This window comes from Macrotis lagotis, chromosome 7 (assembly GCF_037893015.1).
Source record: "Macrotis lagotis isolate mMagLag1 chromosome 7, bilby.v1.9.chrom.fasta, whole genome shotgun sequence".
In the NCBI taxonomy this organism is placed as follows: domain Eukaryota; kingdom Metazoa; phylum Chordata; class Mammalia; order Peramelemorphia; family Peramelidae; genus Macrotis; species Macrotis lagotis.
The window spans coordinates 11,662,840-11,680,052 of record NC_133664.1 but is presented as its reverse complement, the minus strand read 5'-3'; the positions used below and the strand labels follow the sequence as shown (position 1 = coordinate 11,680,052).

The following is a 17,213-nucleotide window of genomic DNA, read 5'->3' as shown; positions in this document are numbered from 1 at the left end:
GGGTTAGACTCCAGGTCTTGAGTTCTGTCTTTAATTACCAATGCTTATCATGGAAATAAAAGGGCAAGTTGGGTAAGGTAAGAATCACTCCCAACAGTTTAATCTTTCTAGGCCCCCTTTGATTTCTTCCCCTATAGCTCATCTCCCCAATCAACATATAATCCACAGAGACAAGATTTTTAAAAATTGATGATGTTGATGATTACTGCATAGTTCAAGGTGCTTCCAAGGAGGGTTGCCATAGGCCAACAGGGTAAATAAAGACAATACAAGAAATTCCTTAGACCTTTATATTTTTATTTAAAAACAGATAGCATTTAATCTCAACTAAACATAGATTTTTAGAATGTTCTATCCATGAAATATGGATCTCCCAGTTGTCATAAGCTCTGTTAGAAAAATAAACATCTCACAGGAAACTACAGTGTCAATTCATTAATAAATACTTCAAAATAGTAGTTAGTAGTCAGCTAGAAGTAAAAGTCAGGAACATAAATGACATTAGGGGAACTCAAAGTAGACTTTGAATTTTCATTGTCATTACAATTCTTTAATTTTATCTATCATTAAAATCTGGAAAAGAAAGTCTTAGTAAGTTTAATGAGAACCCCGTTCTTTCCTTAGGAGCTATTTTTAAGTTCAGTATTCTTCAATTAGAAAAAAATCAAGAGCTATATTAAATTTATTTTTACACAGGTAGTATAGGTTCAATAGAGGTTAATTTAGTGATAATTTTTAAAAGATTAATAAAAAGATTTTTTTACAGAGGTTGAATTTTAAATTCCTTCGAAACAATAGAAGTTAAAAGTAAAACAGATTTTAATGGCATATTAAATAGACTTTCAATGAATTTCTGTTCTAATTTGTGCAAATTTAATTTTTTTCCATAATTTAAAATTCAGACCTTATGTCTAGTTAGCATTCATGGTTGTGCTGGATGGCCCATTAGGCCCCTGTGCTTCTGCTGTTGAGTGAATGCAGGAGGTCTTGCCTACATAAAAAATCCATACATGGAAAAAACCAATATTTCTTGGTTGGAAGAGGAGCAGGAGGTCACAGTCAGAAAATTTCTTAACAAAGGGGAAGGACAAGCACTGAACAACCGAAACTGGAGGACGTGAAATTATAAAGCTCGTGTTTGGTCCTAGTAAGAGATATGAGAAGACACCTCCCCTCACCCCATTGTAGAGGTGTGGGTCCACAAGGGTAAGACATTTTGGACATTGTCACTTTTTTAGAAATGTGTGTTAATTTTGCTGAGATTTCTCCTTCTTTGTTCTCTTAATTTTTATTTTTTTTGTCATTGTGGGGGGGGGGGGAAGTCAAGATGAAGTCCAGGGGATTTAAACCCCACCCCCCCAAAAACAGATTTGAAAGAGCAAAGTTCAACTCAAAAGTTCAATTTAATAAATATCTATAAAGTACCAGCTACTATAGGTACTAAATCAGACACTGGAGGTTTAAAGATGAAAAAAGAACCAATTCCTGCCCTCAAGAAGCTTATACTCTGGTAGCTGACCAGAAATGAATTCCAAGGAAGCCAGAGGGTTCTTGTTACCCGGGGCTCCAGTGCACCCTGCCAAATGCACCCAGGCATTTCAAATAATCTTTATGTGCAGTTAGAGGGGAAAGATAACCCAGAATTGTATCTGGCCTGAGGTGGAAGAGAGGAGAAAGGGGAAGGGTAGGGCCAATGTACTCATCCTGAACACAGACTCCATCGTACCATGCTGACTCCCGGTCAACAAAATGATTGACTACAGAATTGATATAACCTTGAGTCAGGTTCATGAGACACAATTTCCAGTTATGTATTGGCTTTCTGGTTTAATGGATTGTCCAAGGAGATCTTTCCTAAGGTTTATTCATAAATAAAGGCCCTGAAGGAGCAAATCTTCCACAAAACAGGTGAGCTCCTTTTTTTTTCTTCAAGTAAACTTAATTTCTGTATATCCTGTAAATAAGATCGGGAAAGTGTTTCCCTTTCTCCAGCAAAGAGGTGACTATCACCTGGCTTTGGACCCTATCTTCGGAAGGCAAAGGACCCTTCTGAAAAGGGATGATTTATTGAACAAGAGTTTTACCTGGCATTCCCAAAACTCAAAAAGTCTGACCTTGGACCTGAACTGGGAAATGTTGGGAAGCCAATAGATCCAGAAGACATCATGTTCATAGGGAGAAAATGGTTTCTATTCACCCCATTCTCTCTCCAGCAGTCACCTACAGTGATTTCTTTCTTAGCAGCAAGAAGTAAAGGCTCCTGGCATCCTATTCCTTCTCCCCATAGCTGATTCCAGTTTAACATCAAGAGTAAACCACCAAATTTGGGGAATGGTGGGACCAGTAGCCTCCTCACTGCCCTAATCTCTTGTATCTTGCATCTTGGGTGGACCATACTCCAATCTTTTCATCTGAGCCTCACAATCCATTAGGCAAGTATGCTTATGAGATGGTTTGAGATGCTAAGTGGACAGAGTCATGTGGTAAGTCCATAAACATTTATTAAAAGCAGATAAATGCAGATATCCAACTGAGTCTGGAGCAGAATTCAGACCCAGGTTTTGCTGGCTCTGAACCAAAGCATTCATCTCTCTGTTCTTCCCATTTAGACAATTTTCTGGGATCATGGGCAAAAGGATAGGTGCATTGGATCATCTGATCCATGTGAAAGTGAATGACCCGATGCACCTATTCTTCTGAAATAGTCATAAGGCAGGTTCTATGGTTACTTGAAGAGAAATCAAAGTAACTGAGATTCATATACAAACAACACTCCTTTTATAGGGTTGGGATAAGGGTCATAACTGGATTTTTACCAACTTGAAAATACTACCATAGAAATTTTAGGGATAAATTCATATTTCTAAAGTAATGTAAGATCTCAAATGAGGTCCAATATTTAGGTAGGAAAAAAATTAGGTGTTCAAAAAAGAAATGAACACCAAAGTGAATTCTTATAGATGTCTAGATATGAATCCTTTTAATAATGTTTCCTGACACTCCATTTAAAGAAAACCTTGAATCAACTTAGACCAGAATGTATAATTGGGAGCATAGTCTTTGATAGAATAATAAATACAAGAAATAACGATTCCAAGCAGAGTATTGCAGTGGGAAGAAGATACTGGCTTTGTTACCTACTTTTACCTGTGTGACCTTGGGGCAAGTCATTCTAGGCCTCTTTCCTTATCTATATAATTAAGGTGAGGACTAGACTAGATGGTCGTTCATGACTCTTTTAATTCTACATTTATGATCCTATGTTCTGTGATCTCTTATCTCAGGAAAGGAGAAAGAAGTAAGAAGGGGAAGTTAAAGAGGAGAGAGAGAGAGAGAGAGAGAAGAAGAAGAAGAAGAAGAAGAAGAAGAAGAAGAAGGAGGAGGAGGAGGAGGAGGAGGAGGAGGAGGAGGAGGAGGAGGAGGAGGAGGAGGAGGAGGAGATAGAGACAAAGATAGAGACATTAAAAGAAAGTTAAAAAATATAGATTTATTTAGAATGAATGTTAACCAATCATAGAAGCCTTCTCTAGGGGAGCACTTTTGTCTCTGCTTGATTATTTCTCTCCATATCAACTTTCCTTGAGGTTCAAATCAACTGCAATTGGAGGACTACAGGCATGTGATAAGAATTTTAAGACAAACCTTTCTGATGCTTCCCTGGGCCTGTAGTAATAAAGTGAAGTCAGAGCTTTGTCCCCTCGGGCTTCATTTTTATTTCAAGTCCTGCTCCTTTGTTTTCTCTAATTATAGGTTCATAAGAGAATGAAAACTCCAGTTGGAAAGTTTGGACAAAAATCCAATACTCTTAGAGATGTCTGAATCCTTGAGAGAATTTGGATTCCTCCATAAATACTTTTCAGCTAATAAACTGAACCCTGTCTGCATCTCTGCATCCCAGATATAACTCTGTAAAATGTCCAAGTAAATGAAAACATAGAATCAGAAATCTGAGGTCACTGAATACAAGGCCCTTCAATTTCCAGATGGGCAAAATAAAGCTCAGGGGATTTTAAGGGATGTGACTAAAATTGCATAGTCAGTAAATTACAGGCAGGATTTGAACCCAGAACTTCTGATTTTAAAGGCCAGGATATTTCTGTTACATCACTAACAGAGAGAGAGAGAGACAGAGAGAGACAGAGAGATAGAGACAGACAGAGACAGAGAGACAGAGTGAGACAGAGACACAGAGAGAGAGAGAGACAGAGAGAGACAAAGAAACAGAGAGAGACAGAGACAGAAGTGGGGAAAAGACAGAGAGAGATTATGTGAGTAGCTCCAAATAGAGGGGAGAGACAGATAGAGAGGCAGAGAGGAGACAGAGAGACAAGAGAGACATAGAGACAGATAAAGACAGACAGGCAAAGAGACACAGACAGAGAGACAGAGACAGACAGACAGAAAGAGAGACACACACACACATGCACACAGAGAGAGAGAGAGAGAGAGAGAGAGAGAGAGAGAGAGAGAGAGAGAGAGAGAGGAGAGAGAGGAAGAGCACAAACAATGGGTCACACCAAAATATTCTGCAAGGTTTTTAGATAATGAATCCTTCCTTTTCAGTTCAAAGCAAAGAGTCTTTTTCTTTGTTTTAGTTTTGCCCCTCTTTTAATCAGTCACACAAAAGGCTTCTGTGGTAACATGAGTAAGAACTGGGTCTTATTTATATATATTAGATAGTCTATTAATACCCTGTTTTCCCCTCACCTTTTAAATTAATTAAAAGACAATAATATTTTCTTTCAAATCAAAAAGTCTAAATAATTTAAGTAAAAAAATTAAACTGATAAATAATTATATATCTAAGAAAAAACAAGTATGGTACATCATTGTGAAACAGAGATGCAGTTAAGTAACATAGCACTTCACTCTTAAGAAAAAAAAAGGTTTCCACTTTTCCTTCCTCTCTCTTTCCGTCCCTGCCTTCCCTTTTTCCTTCTTATATTTTTCAGGTCAATGCAAAGTTTCTGATGCAGCTGAGCTTTGGTGGTGAAAGGCCTTTGTGTTCCAGGTCACTTCTTTGGGAAGGCTAAAGTGACACTGGTATCACAATTGCCTAGAGCACTAGGATGAATCTAGAAGACTACAATTGGCTACAAAATTTCACAAGCTTTCTGTATTCAATCAGTATTATAGGTGAGAACATTCTTTATAATAATTGAGAATATTGCTCATTTAAGGAATTTAAATCTTTCAGGAAGCCAATCTGGACAAGAATTAAATAGCTGGACAAAAAGGAATAAACTTATTCATATTGGGGTGTTATAAGGCTACATCTTGGGGAATTAACATCGATAATTTAATTTGATTAAAAATAATCCCCATATATATATATATATATATATATATATATGTATACGCATATTTGATACCATTGATATTTCACTTGTATGGGCACAACACCAAATGGCCCCAAATCCAAAGCTTTTTAAGGCCCTGAAAAAATATTAAGCATGTTTCACTTGTTCAAAAAGAAGGCTGATATGTGCAGACATGGCCATGAGCCCTTGGTTGAACTTTTGTTCAGTTGGAGATCTGAGCTCATTTTAAATGGGTTGGGAGAGTAGGTGCCAACTTTTTGTCATGACATGATTAGGAAACAGAATTTAAAGTAACTATTTTTGTTATAATTGCTCCAGACCTGTGATTTAACTTAGAGGGAGTGACTAATAGGCAAACTCCCTCTAGCAATGAAAAGGTGCATCTGCTCTGCCAACTAGAGACAGAGACAGAATTCTAACTTTGAGCATCCAAGAAGGGCAGCACCTTAGCCAATGTGACACAGCCAGGATGTATCAGGGCCAGGTCCTGAACCCACATTGTCCTAGGCCAAGAGTGACTTTTTATCTATTCCACCACACTGACTCCTTTGAACATGTTTATAAAAATATGAAAATGAAGATGCTGTTTCCAGTGAGGATGTTACCAGAGTTCAACCAACAGGGTAGGATGTTCTGGGTCTCGACAGTTCCTCTTGTCAATGAGTCTGATTTGAAAGGTTTTGAGGTCCCTTTCACCTCTCAAAGTTTTGATTATGTGGATCTAAGAGTTTTTCATATCCAACATGTCATCTGAGGGTACCTGCTTCTTCTCTCCCCTTTATTTTGTGCATCATGATATATTATACATAGATATATTTATATCTACATGTAAATACAAATAAATGCATATATATATATATACATACATATATATATATATATATATATATATATGCACACACACACACACACACACACACACTACCTCTGGTAAGGAAAATCCCAACCCTTTATATTTTAATATTAATTTAAAAGATTTAGGAGGTAGCCTATTGTATCAAAGAAAGAAAGAACAAGTCTCAGTTTAAAATAAGACTTGTGAACTTGGATCATATAATCTCTTTGGTACTTCCAATTTCTTACCAGTAAAATATTGAGAGGAAGAAAAAATCAGATTATAGGATCTCTAATATTCTTTTGTAGTTTTAAGAAGTTCTGCTAAGAAAAGGCAGCTCAGACCCTATTTTAACAATAGTGAACATATTAGTCCTCAGGCTAGTTTAGCTCACTGATGGGGAAAATACATTGAAATTCAGTTTGTTTGGCAGAATTTGTTTTGGCATATGACTTTTTTAAATAAAAAAACATGCAGACATTGGAAACTTTGCCTGAAAGCACAGATTATTTTTAGATAATCCATTGAGGTTCAACTCCACTAGCAAGGCAAAGGAAAGGGTACCATGCATATAGTTGGATCAGGTAAGAAAATCCCAAACCCCAAAGCAAATGAAGGGATGGCATTCTTTAGAAACACGATGCTTCTGTACAGGGTCTTTATATTGACCATTCAGTGATTCCCGATCAGAAGAGATTCTATGAAACTGACACTAAGCATGTTGGGTTTTCCCAGTGGTGTAGCTAAGCACATCGTCATTTGGTAATTTCTGACATGCCACAAGTTGAAAATATACAAAAAAAGTAAGAAAAACCTCTGGAATTAGAGTTTGTGAAAACAAAACCAAAACCCACATATATACACAAACAAGCAACAATAAGCAACAATCCTAGAGTTTAGAAAGCAAAATCACTTACTATGAGATGAAGGTTACACTGACCTACCACCAATTATTCACCATCACCTATCACCAAAATATCACTACAGAGTAATCAGTTCAATCTGGATGTTCTCTCTGTTCAGTTCAGTTCAACTCCTAAGCATTCACACCACATGTCAGGCTATGGGCTGGGCATTGGGGAGAGAGAAAAAATACAAAGTAGTGCTGGCCCTCAAGGAGTTTACATTCTACTTGAAGTTCAAAAATGTAAAAAAAAGTGTAAACACCTGGTTAATAGAATTAAAATAAAAACTACTTTTCATTTGACAATTTGGTGATAAATGAATATAACCCAAGAAAGGACTGTACCCTTGTAGTATCCAGTGATGCCAGAGTCATCTCACAGCATTGTCCTTTCCAACAGGGAAAAGGGATGGAGGTTAGCTACCTGTAAAGTGAGATCAGTGCTGTTCAGACCTACATTCTATGCTGTAACTAAATAAGTTATATATTACATTAAAGTGCTATGACAACACTAGTCTCAAACAGTAGTAAGCCACATTTCTCTTAAAAAATCAGCAGCTATCACATCCAATGGCCACGTCACAATATGGTAGCACTTGAGTCTCTAGCAGAACTTTCCACCACCAATGATGTGAGTCGGGAACATTTGGACTCCTCCACTTCCTGTTCATGTGAAGGTTTCTTCTTAGGAGATGGTCATGGAGAAGCCCCCATTCCTTTAGAAGTTGCACTTAAAAGGTTCATGAGGGTGTAATTTAGTGATGTCAATGTTTATCTCTTCAGGTTTGTCACGGCGGTATGTGACGGTGTGAGTGCAAACAGCTGGCAGAAACATCTTATCCTTGAAGAAGAAGCCATAGGGATAGCAATGAAAGACCAGAGTAGTCTAGGCAGAGACTCAACATCCATTCCCCCCCCAATCCTGCCACCCCAAGGTCTTTTTCAAAACCATTTACCTTCTTTGATGTAGATACTCTGTAACTGGCAGATTTCACTTTATTTCTGGTCCTTTGGAGGATGACATGTCGGATGATGAGAACCTTCAGTAATCCAATAAGGAATGTGATGATGAAGATGATGAAAAATATTCGGAAATGACTTGGACTAGAGAAACATTCTGAAAGGGGGTAAACAGACAAGAAGCCACGAAGCCATGAGGAGGTCAAGAGATGCTACATGTAAATTTTTTGCTTTCAGACTTGTATATAAATAATGCAAGCATATCTCCCCTCACTCCTACCCAACCCATAGACATGTGCAGGCTCAATTCAGAGAACAACCATTTATGAACTAGCTACCATGTTTAACATTCTGTGCAAGCCCAAGTATTGGGGAATACTAGGGCCAAAACAGAACAAAAAGGAGACAGTTGCTTCAAAATACACAGATGACCAAGAAGGAGGAATATGTACTCCTGATGCAAAAGGGGAAATGATCTAATGGTTTCTGATTTCCCTGAGTGATAGATACCCTATAATTAAATAATATCTTTCATGTGGAGCTGAGATTCCATTGGTGTAGGGAAGAAGTCTCAAACACGGGACTCAAGGGGCCTAAAACATGCAGGAAGATAGCCTGAACTCCATTAAATGTAATTGCAAAATATTTAATAAAATAAAGAAAAATACAAAAAAATAAAGCTAGCACATCATTTTTGAATCCAGTCAGAATGTGGTCCTCAGAGAATGTTATGCATGGCGTAGTGGCCCCTTTTTCCATTGGAGGCTGACATCAATAATGGAGGGAACTTTTCCCACTGATTGGAACTTAACAGTCTTTGAGAATAGTCTGGGAAACTAAGATTGCCTATGGTCACATAAGTATATGTATCAGAAGAAGGGCTTTCATCTGGGTATTTGTCCCCTTTATTGTAGACACGTTGTCTTAGAACAGCATAGTACAGTAGATCGGGGGAACTAAGTGCTAATAGATAGAACACTGGACCTGGAGTCAAGAAGACCCGAGTTCAAATCTGCTTTCAGCCATATAACAGCTATGTGACCCTGGGCAAGTCACTTAATCCTAATTGCCTCAGTTTTCTCATCTGTAAAATAAGTTGGAGAAAAAAAGGGCAAAGTACTTTGCATCTTTGTCAAGAAACCCCAAATGGGATCATGGAGGGTCAATCATGACTGAAATAACTGAACAGCAGCAGCACTATTGTAGTGATCAAATGTAAGACTTTGAGACAAGAAGATGGGTTCAAATCTTGCCTCTGGTACTTAATCCCTGTGTGATCACAGACAATATTCCATTAAGTGTTCTGAGCTTGAATTTCCCTATTTATAAAATGAGAGGAGGAGACTAGACATCTCATGCCTCTTCCATCTCCAAATCTGAGACCTATTATCCTAAATTCAGAAAAGAAGATGGGTTGGTGACATAGTGAAAGCAATTATAATGGAGGGACAGATCATGTAATACCAAGAGATTGAAGGGAAGGTTCCTGCCATGTTGACTGGGCCCCTGGATAGGATTCACAGCAAGGAAGACAGGGACAAAGGGCTGCAGATCAGAAGGTAAAGATATGAAAAGGTAAATATGGATTGCGATCTACATCACGGCAAGGCACATCCACATGGATGGCGTCACAGTTCCACAGAAATTTTAATAAAAATCATCTGTTAGGGGAGGCTTTCCACAGTCATGGAGACCATTACTCTCCAACATTTCTTTTTGATAGAATCAGCTGCATATGCCTGAGGCTTTTGATTTTAATTATGCCCAAATGACAGAATTTGTGATGGTCATTGATGATTTGGTGAGTGCAAAATTACTTTAAATAAAGTCTTGACAACTCTGGGGACCGAAAATACTGAATTGTTTCTTTTGCTTTGCATTCTCTCTGTTCTGTTCCAGTCCTATGAAATAAAGTTAGCATCTGTAGAAACCAAATCAGCACTATTAGAAGAGATTTCTCTAAATATCTCCCTTGAAATCACTGTGTCAGTCTTCATTAGTGTTGGCTTCTCCACTCACTGGGAGGGTCTGGATAGGCCCTGCCTGCCAAAGCCCATTCTCCTTGTTATTTGTCTTTCAGTTTCTTTTTTGGCAAAGAGTGAATTTTTGTTATTTTTTTTAAACATTCACAATATATTCTTTCAAGAGCAAATGAATACTAACTGGAAAGGAGACTGCTGTGTCAAGAAGCTAGGCATGCTGGGCCTCCTATTGAGGACCAAACCTTTGGCATATCTTGTTTGGCAGGGTGAGTGGGGCTCCAGAGCCAGAGACGCCCGAATGAATAATCTGAGAAGGTGGTTTCATAATACTCTGGGAACTCAGAGGTGCCATGGAATTCCCCAGTGTGGTCTGAATGAATTATTTGTCCTTTTATCCATTCTCCACATGAATTCTTGAGGGGGTCCTTGGTTGATGTTTATTTAGTATCTGGTCTTTGTGAAAAGACTAGACCATATTTTGCTCTGTCAACTATAGAGGGGGACTCCTTTCGTGTAGTGATGGGACTCAGTGACTCCTGAGATCTCTTCCAAGGGTTCTATGTTTTGTGACCACCTTGGCGGTAACTCAAGGAAGAGACCCAACTCTACCTAGTACTGAGTGGGGTCAAACTGAACATGGATTGTTTAGGATCCTGAATTATGTGGAGTTTCCTGGAATGCTTTGAAACAAATTAGAACACAGTAATAGCAATATTAATCCCAATTAATTGGGTTTAATTAAGATGATCAATTGTAGATTAGAGTCCTGATTAGAGTGTGTGACCACAAGTCAGGGAAGTCCATTTAATTAGGGCTGATTGGAGGAGAAACTGCAGTATAATCCCAGAGGGAGCCCTTTCTCTTTGTGGGACCTATGGTAATGAGGAGAGAATAGGGCTGTCTTAGGGGTAGAGAGCACTTTCATGGTTTGTGCATTTTTGCTATTATTAGGAAGATTTTATATGTGGCTTTGGCCTCCCTTTTGGGGGAGAGGGTGAATCAAGAAACAACTTTTGCCTACAGCATGTCAACAAAAAGCTTTCTGTGGCCCAAGAGCCAGGAGTTGTTTTCTTCCTTAGTGTAATAGATGACATGGTAATGACCATGAGAGTTCTGAGGGACAGCAGGTCCAGCTGGAGGTAGATGGAGCTCACTTCCTTGGAGCCAAGTGTACACTGGGAGAGGCTCAGGAGCAGGATGAGGCCCAGGAAGGGCGTGTGCTCTATGCCAGCCCTTCCAAGATGGGAACACCATGAATGATGTTTACTTGGTGCTCAAAGGCAGGCAAAGACCTTCATAAATAATCTCATGTGAATCTAACGTAGCCCTCAAAGAGAGGGGCAGTGGGACATAGTGGACAGAGTGACGAGCCAGGGCCAAAGCCTGCTCAGAAACTTACTAGTTAACCCTGGGAAAATCCTACAACCTCTCCCTACCATGGTTTCCCCATCAGTAAAAAGGAATTAATAATAATATCTACCTCACAGAGTATTTTATGAGTGTCAAAAATGAAGTAAAGGGCCCTTGCCAACCTAAATATGTTCTCTATCACTTATGTTTATGCTCAGTTTTCGCCTCCATTTTACAAATGACTAAATGAGTATGCAAAGAGTGATCTGACCATGGTCATCTGGATTAATTCTGGAGGTGCCAGAAAGAGAAATTAAATTCAAGTCTTTCTACTCCAAGGCCAATATTCTGTGTGTGTGTGTGTGTGTGTGTGTGTGTGTGTGTGTGTGTGTGTGCACATTTGTGTGAGAGTGTGTGAATGTATGTGTGTGGGTACATGTGAATACCTATGTAACTGGAGGTGAGAGAGACTGGTTTTCTTGCCTTAGTGAATCAGTTAATCATAAAATGAGTCAGCTCTGAGCAGAGATCTTATATTTCCCTGCAGGGATTTGGGTATTCTTTTTTGATTAGACCTATTAATTCATTGGCTACAGATAATTCCCTGCCAGAAGGGTTATTTAAGGATGAAGGGGTAGTGGAAAGACTATTAAAGAGTTGGAATCATGTCTACCTATATGACTATAGACAAGTCAATTCCTTTCTTTGATGATCTATTTTCCCATATGGAAAAGAGCGGGGCTGCCCTGGATGCCTCTGAGGTTCTTTCCAGTTCTAGATGTAAATCCCTACCATATGGGCGCCACCTCACAGACATCTCAGTCAAATTGGTCACCTCTCAGGTAATCAGATTAATCAAACAACAAACACTTATTAAGTCCCTATGGTGTTTCAGGGACCCATCAAGACAAAGAGGAAGTCCTTGCCCTCCAGAAACTAGCACTCCTTTAAGGAAGGCAAACCCCCAAAGCTATGGATAATGGAAACTCAATCAGTGTTTGTCATCTCATCATCAAGAGTGGTAATCCATAGGAAGGCAACTAAAATATTTCACTCTGACCCAGCTCATATTTTTGGCAATTCCAAGCCTTAATCTCTGGAAGACATTATAAATAAGGTGCCTCCTGGGATGGTCTTTCTCTTTGTGACTTTCTCAGCTCCCCTGCTTTCAATACAATGATGAATAAATGAATGCGGATGAGTGCGGATGAATAAATGAATGCGGCTTAGGAGTACAGCCTTGTCTAGGAGACCAGAAGCCACAGAAGAGCCTCTTCAGCCCTGTCAACCAATTAGGATGAAATAAGGCAGTAGTTTACCTTCTATTTGATCCATATAGTAGGCCCTTGGAGGACAAGAGGCTCTGCATTGATCACGTATAGCTTGAGATAAATTGTGAGGATGGTAGCATTGGACACAATTCCTGTGAAGTGAGAAAAGAAGCAACGTTTACACATTTAGAAAAAAAAAACCACAGGGATTTTTCTTAAAGATGAGGTTATCAAGAGAGTACAATTTTAGTATCATAGCTTATTCTTGCCTGGAATAAAGCAAAAAAAAGTTTATTTGCGATCAGAAAAAAACATGTACGATCAGGGATCCATTAGATCTCAGTGATTTTAAAGTCCTGACTTTTAGAAAAGTAGGAAGACAAAAGAATTTTTGTGGGCTCATACTTTGCCAGATATTTATTGGGAAGAAAAAAGTCACAAAATAAACCCTATCATCCCATGAAATACTAGAAATATGTATTGATGCTTATTTAATCTGATAATTTACATTTTTTAAAAGTCTGACTCAGTTTCAGAGTCTTTCAAGAAGTCTTTGAGTTTTCAATGCTTCCCCTCCTCTTTATCCTGCCCTGACTATTCTGTGCAAGTTTCCAATAGAATATAAGTTCATGTTTCCAATAGAATATAAGCCTTCTGAGGTCAGGGACTTATGTTCTTCCCTTACTTTCTCCCTCCCTTCCTACCTTTCTGTTTCTTTTTTTGTGGCTTTCTCCTTTCCTCTTTTTTCTTTCTCTCTCTCTTTCTCTCTTCAATCTCTCTTTTTTACTTTCATTCTCTCTCTCTCTCTCTCTCTCTCTCTCTCTCTCTCTCTCTCTGTGTGTGTGTGTGTGTGTGTGTCCCTCTCTGTCTATCTCTCTCTCTCTCTCTCTCTCTCTGTCTTTCTTCCTTCCTTTTTTCTTTTTCTCTTATTTCTTCCTTCCTTCCTTCCTTCCTTCCTTCCTTCCTTCCTTCCTTCCTTCCTTCCTTCCTTCCTTCCTTCCTTCCTTCCTTTCTTTCTCTTCCTCTCTCTCTCTCTCTCTCTCTCTCTCTCTCTCTCTCTCTCTCTCTCTCTCTCTCTCCCTTCCTCCTCACCTCCTCACTCTCTGGCATTTAGCAGGCACTTAATGAAGGCCTGATCTATCGAGCTGCATCTCCAGCTTGGTTTGAACAAGCCCAAGCTCCCGGCAGGATGTACTTGTCAAGTGAATTTCTCTGGGAGAAACTGAAACAAAAGGGTTCTGAAAGCAGGCCTGGTGATGAACTCAAGCTTTCCAAATCGGATTGCTAGGGAGAAGGAATCCTTGAGGCCACAGGATGAAGTCCCTCCCTCTAAGAGAGGAGATGGAAGGGATCTCAGGGTCAAGTCCCTCATTTACAGAAAAGGAAACAAAAGACTTAGCCACTGAGGCAGTAAGTGGGGCTGCAGTTGGGATTTGGGCTGAGGCCATTGGACTCGAATTTCAGAGTTCTTTTCTGTCTTTCCTATGGTTGTCAGGACTTCTTTTAGTGGTCTACCCAAGTGCTTCCCAGAGCTCAACAATCCTACTTGGTTTCTGAGATCAGAGAAGTTGGGGCATGCTTAAGGTTGGCATGGCTCTAGATATTCAGGTGAGTTTGGCTAGAAAAGAGAACCATTATTCAAGCTATTAACTATTTTGTCCCCACAAGAGTCCTGCTTCATTGTGGTCAGTAAGTGATCTGCTTGACTTTTTTTTCATATAAGCATTTAGAAAGACCTATTATATACAAGCAATTTTACACGTCATCTCATTGTAGCTTTACAACAACTTTGGAAGGCAGGTACTATTCCTATGCCCATTTTACAGATGAGGAACCTGAGACAAACAGGTTAAATTAGTTCAGTGACATATCAGATTTGAACTCGGGTCTTCCTGCCACCAAGTCGAGCGTTTTATCCAAGGTGCCACCTAGCTTCCTATTAAGAGATATCCCAAAGGAGTCATGGCCTACCAAGTGGGCCAGTCCCATGGATGAAAAATGTGCTTGTGGTCCCAGTATCCTCCCAAAGGAAGCCCATCACTCCATTGGTTGTGAGGTGTTGCTTTTCTGACTGTAGCAACTCCCAAATTTCAGGTTAAGGAGAGTTAGTATTCTGGGCTGCCTTAGGCTCCAGGTTCCCCAAAATAGGCCAAAGTACAGGCATTTGAAAAATTCCGGAATCTTAAACTGAATCTACAAAGCTCTTTTTCCCTCTGTCTTCACCTGACTGTACCTTTAATTATAGAGAAGTAAAAATGGCCAGGGCCATGGGATTAGTAACAGCAAGTTACCGCTTTGTTTTGGAATTGTTGAAGGGTTCTCCTCTTTTCTGGAGCTTTCTGTCTCAGAATACTAATCTATAAGATGAGGAGTTCTGACTAGATAGTTTCCCTGGTCCTTTTCAGCTCTGAATCTATGAGTCTAGGAAAATTATCAGTAATTAAGTTATGAGACTGAATTGTGCTTCCCTGCTTTTGAGCTAGCACTAAATCAACATTACTTGGTCCTAGATTCTGGATATTATCTTAGGACCTATGTTGAAATTTATTCTATGTGTGACCTTGAGGCATCCTTATACCTCAGTTTCTTCTTCTGTAAAATAAGTGTTTTGAGTTAGTTGGCCTAGTTGTCTTATTCAGTTCTAGATTTAAGTGCAGTGGGTAGAGTACTAAACCTGGAGTCAGGAAGATCTAAGTTCAAATCCAACTTCAGACATCTGTGAATCGAGGCACTTAATGTGTCGATCATAGTTTCATTATCTGTTAATATACATGTGAACTGAGTGAAGGGATGCTGTGCTAAGTCATCAGCCTCACTTTCTCCTCCAGAACCATCTGGGTCCAGAGGCTAGATATGGATCAGGATGATGGGAGATGGCCCTGGATGTGAGGCAGGCATGGTAAAGTGACTTGCTCAGGGTTACACAGCTAGTAAGTGTTTGGGCCAGATTTGAATTTAGGTCCTCCTGTTTCCAGGACTGGTGCTCTATCCACTGCACCACCTAGCTGCTCCTGCTTGCAGGATGGTTGTAAGTATCAAATGAAAAAATAGGTGTTAAGGTCTTTGCAAACCTAAAAGTGTGATATACGTGTTCTCTATGATGATAAGAAGGTGCTAATTAATGTATCCTACATCACATCACATCTAAAATGCTGTCAATGAGGATAGTTGTGACTTCGGGATGGGAAGAAATGCATCTATTGGGAGAACACTTCTGATAGACGGTTTGCTCTACCATAGATGAGCTGGTTTCCCTTTAAACTCACTTCAACAATCATGTATTAATGGTCGCTCTCTATTAGATACTAGAGGTAAAAAGACAAAAAATAGAAATGTGTTTCCTTTCAAGGAGCTTATTATGTCATAACATTTTAAGACCCTATGTAAAGAAGTTCTGTCATGATTTGGAGGCTTTCCAATGGTACAAGACATGAGAAAGAGAAGAATAAAGGAGGCCATGAGGACCAGGATGGTGATTTTGGAACCTACCGATTTTCATCACAGGCTGTATCACAGGTGGGGCAATATTCACAGAAACGACCAACGATCCGGGGATCTGTGCATTCACACTTCCCGCACACACAAACCCCTCTCCCACTGCACACCTGACCCTTGGAATTGACACAGTGTTGGGCAGAGGAGGATGGACACTGACAGCGGTCTCCTTCCCAACCGTGGAAGCACTTGCATCGACCTTCTTCACATTCCCCATGCCCTGCAAGGAGAAAAAAATACTTTCAGACATAAGTTCTGTGTTCCATGAGCTTTGGGAACAGTTCCAAGACACTTATTGCCTTGTCTGCTCCATGGAAACCCATGACAGGAAGATGAATGAAGCCAGCCTCCTTTGCTATTGGCCTTGCATCAATATTTGCTAGGCCTGGTGAGTGGTTGTTTCCAAGGCCATTCAACCAGGAGTAATCTCATCCTATTTAATGTATTGTGTTGACAAGCGTGAAGCCAATTCTACATTAGCTTGGCTCAAGACTTTTACTCTGTTGCCTATTGGAGTCATTTGGGCTTTGCCTTGGCTTCAAATGACATCTCCCAGACTACTTGATTGGCACTGCACCCTAATTTTGAAATTAAAAAAAAGAAAACAAAATGCAACTATACCAAGATGTTGAACTAATGTTATCGGAGTTATAACCTGAAAAGTCAGGACATTCCATTAGAAGTCTCCATAGTGTAGTGTTGTTCCTGATGCTTGCCAAAGGCCGAGAGGACTACACAGGCTCATGAGTCAGACTCTGCTGGCCTCTGGGGACAGGTTCTCCAAGTTTCCTGACTATTGGTTAAGTCTGCTGGAAAACAAAGTTAACTTATCGAGAATAATAGCTCATTATTAGACTGTTCATTCATTGGAGCCAAAAGCCAGTAGGGTCATGTTCGTATCCACCCACCCCAACACTGATATAGGCACTTTTCTTGGAGTCTGTGGCGATTGCAGATATTAAAGTCTTAATCTAGGCCAGGGTTGTCCAACTTTACTTTGAAAAGTTTTTATTGAAACAGTAGACAATATATTTCGATTCACCATTTTTAGTGAGAGCTCTGAGATAGCTCAGCTTTGTTTACTGAAGTATTTAG

At 39.6% G+C, this 17,213-nt stretch overlaps 1 protein-coding gene across 1 annotated transcript in view; it reads right to left on the bottom strand.

The window, feature by feature from the left end:
• Window positions 1–260: 260 nt before the first annotated feature.
• ITGB8 (integrin subunit beta 8) overlaps window positions 261–17,213 on the bottom strand; it is a 107,759-nt gene continuing 90,806 nt past the window's right edge. The window contains exons 11-14 of the mRNA XM_074195448.1: window positions 16,113–16,338; window positions 12,672–12,775; window positions 8,017–8,177; window positions 261–7,901 (exon numbers count right to left, since the gene is read on the bottom strand). Of these exons, the coding sequence (XP_074051549.1) occupies window positions 7,779–7,901; window positions 8,017–8,177; window positions 12,672–12,775; window positions 16,113–16,338 (614 nt within the window). The 3' untranslated portion in view covers window positions 261–7,778. The remainder of the gene's footprint in view (window positions 7,902–8,016; window positions 8,178–12,671; window positions 12,776–16,112; window positions 16,339–17,213) is intronic.